Source organism: Babylonia areolata, chromosome 19, assembly GCF_041734735.1.
Source record: "Babylonia areolata isolate BAREFJ2019XMU chromosome 19, ASM4173473v1, whole genome shotgun sequence".
NCBI lineage: Eukaryota > Metazoa > Mollusca > Gastropoda > Neogastropoda > Buccinidae > Babylonia > Babylonia areolata.
In genome coordinates this window covers 60,500,385-60,508,346 of record NC_134894.1, presented here as the reverse complement: position 1 = coordinate 60,508,346, position 7,962 = coordinate 60,500,385, and the positions used below count along the sequence as shown (strand labels likewise).

General features: G+C 40.9%; 1 protein-coding gene across 1 annotated transcript; it reads right to left on the bottom strand.

Moving 5' to 3' along the window:
- Window positions 1-4,127: 4,127 nt before the first annotated feature.
- LOC143294390 (neuferricin-like) lies at window positions 4,128-7,939 on the bottom strand. The gene is made up of 2 exons (XM_076605866.1): window positions 6,990-7,939; window positions 4,128-5,960 (listed from the first exon to the last, which is right to left on the bottom strand). Exon 1 carries the CDS (start codon window positions 7,858-7,860, stop codon window positions 7,000-7,002), a length of 861 nt encoding a protein of 286 aa, XP_076461981.1. The 5' UTR covers window positions 7,861-7,939; the 3' UTR covers window positions 4,128-5,960; window positions 6,990-6,999.
- Window positions 7,940-7,962: the final 23 nt, after the last annotated feature.

Genomic DNA, 7,962 nt, shown 5'->3' with positions numbered 1-7,962 from the left:
AATTATCAAACATTTATTAAGTTTAATGGAATTTGTGTTAATGAAAGCATTTTATTTGCTTGTATTGAATACAATGCATTTGATTAAAAAAACAAACACAACTACGCATAAGTTTGTGAACTCCTTTTTGTGTGTATGTGAATGAGCCGTGTTCTCCTTTGTGTGTATGTGAATGAGCCGTATTCTCCTTTTTGTGTGTGTTATTGAGCCGTATTCTCCTTTTTGTGTGTGTGAATGAGCTGTTTTAACCAGAGCCATAGTGCAGATGATTTGGCAGTTAACTCAGAAACGCACAATACAAACATCACACTTAAATGACAAACATCTTTAACTTACTCAGTACGGCCAGCCCTCTCTTCTCTACACAGACCCCTCGGATGTTCAGTGGGTGTCTGAATGACCCAACCTTAAGCTTCCGTCATCAGAATTGTGGTATTCTTTGTCAACATTCACCTCTTCAGTGTAAGAGCCTTCCGCTTGCAATATTTTGATGATGGTAATTGGGCTGAAACGCTGTTAACGTCATCTCTTTTGCCGTTCGTATGGAGAGAGTTAAAACTACCAGCACACACTGAGCATTCCAGGACTTCACCCTTCTACAGAGAGCCAGTACTCCCCCATGGTACCCTCTACCCAGACGTCCAGGATTCACCCCCTCAAACAACACAACCCTCACCAAACCAAGATGTGAACAACTGGCATCAGTCAGTAGGTCATTTAGAGATGCCAACTGTTCTGATTTCACTGTATTTTGTTTCACTCGTAGTTTGTTCTGACGTTACGCCAACCTCAAAATTGTTCATACCAGTTCTGCGTTCATGGGCTTCAACTCCCACGTTCACTTGTATATACGCGAGTGGGCTTTTTACGTGTATGACTGTTTCTACCCCGCCATGTAGGCAGCCATACTCCGCTTTCGGGGGTGTGCATGCTGGGTATGTTCTTGTTTCCATAACCCACCGAACGCTGACATGGATTACAGGATCTTTAACGTGCGTATTTGATCTGCTTGCGTATACACACGAAGGGGGTTCAGGCACTAGCAGGTCTGCACATATGTTGACCTGGGAGATCGTAAAAATCTCCACCCTTTACCCACCAGGCGCCGTCACTGTGATTCGAACCCGGGACACTCAAAAGTCCAATGCTTTAACCATTCGGCTATGGCGCCCGTCTTCAGACCAGTTCATTTTCGACGACATAGCATGGTCACAGGTTTTCCTGTTGTAACATTACCCAGGCATGCTAGATCTGTCGATCACGAGGCCAGCTGCTAATAACCTTGGTCTAACGTGATGATGCTCAGCTAATTGTGTGCGTGTTTACACTGAAACAGCATTGAGTCGACCAATCAGCTTAATCATAAGTTACATCGTGTTGCAGGTAGGCCCAAGCATTTGTATGCCTTGTAGATAAAATGTATGTTTGCTGATGTGGCTGGGAGTCGAAGTGTTCCTACCAAATTCAGAACCTTCCTACCAAGGAAGAAGACAAAAATGACTGCAGGATTCTTCAAAGACAAAAAACTAAAGTTTATAAAAACCTTTTGGGTGGTAGTTGAATCCTCTTTGTTTTGACATGACATTTTGGACCATAGGCCCATTGTCAAGGGACAACTTGACAACGGGCCTATGGTCCGAAACGTCGTGTCAAAACAAAGAGGATTCAACTACCACCCAAAAGGTTTTTATAAACTTTAGTTTTTTGCCTTCCTACCAAATTTCCTGATTGTTCCTACAAAGACGGGACAGGGGTTTGGCATCTCAGGTCATAAAAATTTAACTCTGCTATGCATTCAACTTTGGGACATCTTAGCAACGTAAAGTTAAATGAACACTGCTTAGTTGAGTCCACTGAAGCAAACTTTGCCCGGTCCATAAAATGGAGAAAAGATACATCACCTGTAATATTTCCATGACCTGTTAATCACAAACTTGAATATTCTATATACCTTACCATCCACTGCAAAGATTGTGTTGGGAACAGACTGACAGTGGAGCTATGGAAAGAACTGGGTTTGTTTGTTTTTCACAGACCAGAAGATTTTGAAAAGAATTTGATCCAGTTCATGCAACATACAAGTAGACAATACATAAAGTATAAAAAACTGGGTTTTTTGTTTTCGAATTTTTTATTAAAAAAAGAAAAAAACCCAACCCATCCACTGTTCAATGCAAATATGTCAGTACACACATTTGTGAGACTTTAAAATAAAATAAGTTTTCACAGATGAATCATAACGCAAGTTCCTATGTTACACAAGGGAAGAAATATATGAAATTATAAATTATACATTAACAGAATTTTTAAAAAGCTCCGAAACAATACATCAGTTCACACTCAACAACACACCAACAGCAATGCAACATCAACAGTTCACTCTTAACTCATGGATCAACAACAATCTGTGAGATTTCTTGGTTTGAGTTCCGGCAGAATCTGGTCAACAGATGTTTCAGACATGCATGAGTGCTAACCCTGTTCATTTGTATAATACACAATTACATGGAGAATGTACATAACTGCATGTAGACCACAGACCAGTCTTACACACACACAATCATCGCATGATGGCTAACTGTTATCAAAATTTGAAAAATAATAATGCAGACTGCACACATCTTCCAGACAAGGAACTTGTGGCATTAACAATAAAAGTTATAAATAACTATGACCATGTACATGCGTTTAAAAATGACATACCATACATAAACAAGCACATGCACACGCAAACACACATGTACACATACAGCCAAGAAGCACAATTGTCAGGAAGATGGTAAGCAGATTGGAAGAGGTGTGGTTTTAGACGTTTTTAGAACTGAACTGGGGAATCCACATGTCAGCAGTTTGTTCCATACCACTGGGCCAAGACGGTGGAAAGAGCGCTGACCTTGGGATCGTTTGTGTTTCTTCAAGGAATTAATTATCAGCAACCCAGCATCAAGATTCAGGAGGGGTACAGACTGAAAGGAGCGTGACAAAGCTGTGTGAGTGAAGTAGAGAAATGAAAAGGAACTTCTTCTTCTTCTTCTTCTGTGTTCACTCGTATGCACACGAGTGTGTGACCGTTTTTACCCCGCCATGTAGGCAGCCATACTCTGTTTTCAGGGGTGTGCATGCTGGGTATGTTCTTGTTTCCATAACCCACCGAACGCTGACATGGTTTACAGGATCTTTAACGTGCGTATTTATCTTCTGCTTGCGTATACACATGAAGAGGGTTCAGGCACTAAGCAGGTCTGCACATATGTTGACCTGGGAGATCGTAAAAATCTCCACCCTTTACCCACCAGGCGCCGTCACCGTGATTCGAACCCGGGACCCTCAGATTGACAGTCCAACGCTTTAACCACTCGGCTATTGCGCCCGTCTGAAAAGGAACAAAACAGCATCTTCACTTGAAAAAGAAAATCCTGTGAATCGACCAGAAACCTGCACTGTGCAGTCTTTCTCCATAGCCTGGTGTCAGTGTACACGTCACACTTCATGTCAAAGCAATAGCAGAAGTAATTTTTATTAAATATGTTTTTCTAAAGTGGTTAATTTTAAAAAAAAAAAATAAAAAAAAATTATACACTTCAATCAGAAGTCCTATTCTGAATCAATATATAAAAATTTTGTCCTACAAACCGATATATCAGAAATGTTTCTGCTGAGTTTTCTCATGTAAATTACAGCAATAATTAATTATAATATAAAGACCAAAAACTATCAAAATAAACATAAAAGTAAATAATGCACACTCTCTGTGTGCTCTCTTTCGTTTTATATATATATATATATATATATATATATATATATATACATATAATATGTGCAGGTAACAACAAAACGTTTCCATCATTGTTAAAAAATATTTTAAAAAATAAATAAATAAAAAAACTAGAAAAATTGAGAGAAAAAAACAAACCCAACACAATGGTAATAAACAAAATAAATAAACAATAAGAAGAAGTCCAAGAGGGCTTGGAAAGACAATAAATCCTTCAAAACTAGACAGCAACTGGGAGTCATTCATTTCTCTCTGAGGGAGACAACAAATTGTATACCTGATACGACTGCAGTTTTGCCCCCTGTGAACTCCTCAGTATACTAGCAACCCCTCCCCCAGCCCCCCACCCCCTCAATCACAGCCAGAGAAAAATCACAATCTGATAAATTCCCAAGGATGCCCATAAAGGGTGGTGTAAAGAATGAAAAAAGATAATGAAATATTTAGTGTGAAAAATGATAAAACACAGAGATTAATCTCTCTCTCTCTCTATATATATATATATATAAACACACACATATATATCTATAGAGTGTACACTCAATAAACCTTTAGGGAGGATTGAATGGAAATAAATAATGACAGTCATAATGAATTATCTGTGTTAACATTACAAAAAAAAAAAGATGCTACAGCATATATTCAAATATTAGCCCCTATAATTTCAGCTGGCAACAAACGCTCCAAAGTATATGGCAACCAAGAAGAGCTGGTCAAAACGACGTCATTCATTGCCAGAACTGGTCCCAAGGTTGTCATAGCCGAGGGGTGGCAATGGGGACAAGCTCCCATTGTCTATAAAATGCCCCTCACGGCGCGCGTCTCCAACAGCCTCTGACAACTAAGTCCATCTCCTAGCCTGCTCGTGTGGCTTAGATATAAGCCCGGCGGAACTGCTACTACTGATAGGAGAAGGGGCGAAGGCGGGTCACCTGGCGCCTGAAAACCAGTGCTTTGGGTAGATGGGGCTCATCAGTCTGGGAAGACAGCTCATCTAAGAGAAGGAAAACTCTGATTTCAAACCTCCGCTGCCTTGCGGCCATACCCACTCATAGGAAAGGCTTCGGGAGTCAACCCTCAGGAAAAATCCGGGCAGATGGAGTCCGTTAGCCTCAGCAGGCAGTTCTTCCAAGAGAAGGAAAACTCCCAAGAGAAAACCCGGCCAACTGTAAACCGTTACCAGAACAGGAGATTACCGAAGACGGCGCCACAGTGGCCTCTCTAAGGGGCATGATCTAGTCAAAACCGGCAGTGCACGCACTCTACGACACATGGCTACGCAGACATTGCCAGAACTGGACCAATGGCGTGGTTGTGAATGCCCAGTAGAAGAAGCACCTGATGCTCTCATTTTAATTTCTTTTTTTTTTTTTCCAAATACTTTAAGCACTAAAGAGAGCTCTACAATATACTCAAAACTGTAAACATTTTCATTTGAGCATGCAAGGGATAAAGTTCAACATTTGTTCATTCAAAATGAAAGACACCAATAAAACATATTACTGTGCAGAGTATTTTTGTTACTAACAACTGTGTTAAGTTTTGTGTTGTGTGCCAGATATTAATTTTTTTTTTTTTAAATCATGAGGCTTTTCTTTTTTTTCAGGATCACCCAATACTGAAACAGCTTTGCAACAAAAACAAACATGGGGGGAAAAAAGTATCAAAAATAAAAACAGTTGTCTGTTGTCTCTCAACAGACTCTTCTACACCCATTCCTTATTCTTCTTCTTCTGCGTTCGGGGGCTGCAACTCCCACGTTCACTCGCATGTACACGAGTGGGCTTTTATGTGCATGACCGTTTTTACCCCGCCATGTAGGCAGTCATACTCCGCTTTCGGGGGTGTGCATGCTGGGTATGTTCTTGTTTCCATAACCCACCGAACGCTGACATGGATTACAGGATCTTTAACGTGCGTATTTGATCTTCTGCATGCGTTTACACACGAAGGGGGTTCAGGCACTAGCAGGTCTGCACATATGTTGACCTGGGAGATCGTAAAAATCTCCACCCTTTACCCACCAGGCGCCGTCACCGTGATTCGAACCCAGGTCCCTCAGATTGAAAGTCCAACGCTTTAACCACTCGGCTATTGCGCCCGTCACCCATTCCTTAAAATCCATAAGCATTGCAGACCAGGTTACTGGCACCTTTGCTAAAGCAGATGGCACAGATGTTTTTATCTGAAAAAAATAGAAAGAAAAAGAAAGGATGACACCAATGAAAAAAAAATCTCAAGGCTTTGATAATCCCATGCATGGCTTGTGCCCAAACGTGTCCCAAAAGATGACATTGCCCATAAAACTTTCATTTCTGCATGCACAGAACAGTTTCTGAATCCACCCCCCCCCCCCCTCACAAGTATACCAACACCACCACCACCACTGCCACCACCAACAACAATAAACAGAATTAAAGAGAATAAAAATAATGTGAATTCATACAATCGCTATTCATAGATTTAGCTCTAGGTGTGTTTCAAAAGCAGATCACACACACACACACAGATACAAACAACACACAGACAAACACAAAAACATATGTATGCAGATGGGAAGTACACAACTGTTCTACATCAGTACATGGCTGGTGACACAGTCATTACCTCTATAAAATCATAGGATGATGATGAAGCAATTCTGAAGAAGGTCAACAATCTGATTATTACAATATCATATCCTTCTAACAAACCCAACCACATATGCTATCACACTTATCAATGACTGTACACACACACACACATATATATATATATAGAGAGAGAGAAACTTTTACAATAGTGTACACCCTCCCCTACACTCTCTGCACATCTCACATGTTTTTGTTAAGATTAAGCAATGAGTTAATCTTTCTTTCTATCAATATCATGATTATATAAATTTATAATCATCAGTCCTGCATTAGTGGTGTTAGTTGTCAATCCATACAACTAGAAAGCTGTATGCACCACAGTCAGTTTGTTGTCATTAAGTAAAATAAATGGTGCTGATTTCACTGAAGGTCAAATGTCTTCATGTTTTTCTCTCATTGTGTTGAATGTTGACTGTACTGCACCAACTGAAAGAAAAGAACCTTCTTTTCAAGGGGAAAAAAAGAAGCTTTTTGAGGGTTTTATTTTTACTTTTAGATTCATTGCCAATTCATCATATTTTTTTTCTGTTGATCTATATATGCCCAATTCATCAAGGTATTAAATTTAATAGATATCTTACTATATCAGTTTCAATCTCCACTTTTGATGTATGAACAAGAGTCTGCATTGACATCACAGCCATCATATGCTTTCAGATTAGGGTTGTCCAGGTCCCCACGGTTTTTGTGTGAATCACTGTGCTGAGAATCTGATGGTGGCCCCTTGTTCCGCACACAGACACATCTCGCTTTTTCTTGTGCTTTTCCCGGTTCATAAAACTGCCTGGGAACACCCACCCAGTCTCTCTGAATTCCTCCGCTACGATCTGTGCACCACACATGGGTGTGTCCACCTTGACTCCACTGAGAATTGCAGGGAGGGAAAATCTGTCTCAGGTCCTCTTCTGCCTTTTTTTCAGCCAATGCTTTTTGGAGGGTCTCTTTGTACTGGGCAAGTGCAGCAGTTGATTTGCCATTAACATCATAAAAGTTCCCGATCAGTTTGCCAACATAGGTGTAGTCTCTCCTGTAGAACCCTTCCCATTCTTCCAGCGTGAGAACTTCAGCTGTCGTGAAGCCTGAGACGTCGTCTGTCAGCCCCTGTTCAGTGAAATCTCCACTGACGAATGCCCTGGAGCCATCACGCCCGGAAAAGAAGCTGTAACCACCACCTGGCCCGTAGTGCTTCTTTCCTCTCGTCACGTCAAACACATTTCCCAACACAGCCAAGTACACGGGGCCTCCGCTCTGCCCTGTATACTTGGAAAGTTCCTCTTTGGTGAAAAGCTTGTCCTTCCTTGAAATAAAATCGACAAGCCCAGTGAAGAACTGCTTGACAGCATTAGGGAAGTTCTCAGCCATTTGTGAACGAATAGGTGCAAACGAATCAAGACTAAAAAACACAGCCAAAGCACAAATCAGCAAAGACGTCAATAAAAACAGTCGACCCATTTTTGCTCTCCACAAGTTCAGAAGTTTCTTTCAAAAACAAGGACCCCTCGACGGACCTGTGCAGACGAACAAGAATACAGGGAAGCGATGCGAAAGACAATG

Excerpts from the sequence above, each read along its gene's own strand:
- LOC143294390 (XM_076605866.1), bottom strand. The coding sequence starts at position 7,860 with ATGGGTCGACTGTTTTTATTGACGTCTTTGCTGATTTGTGCTTTGGCT.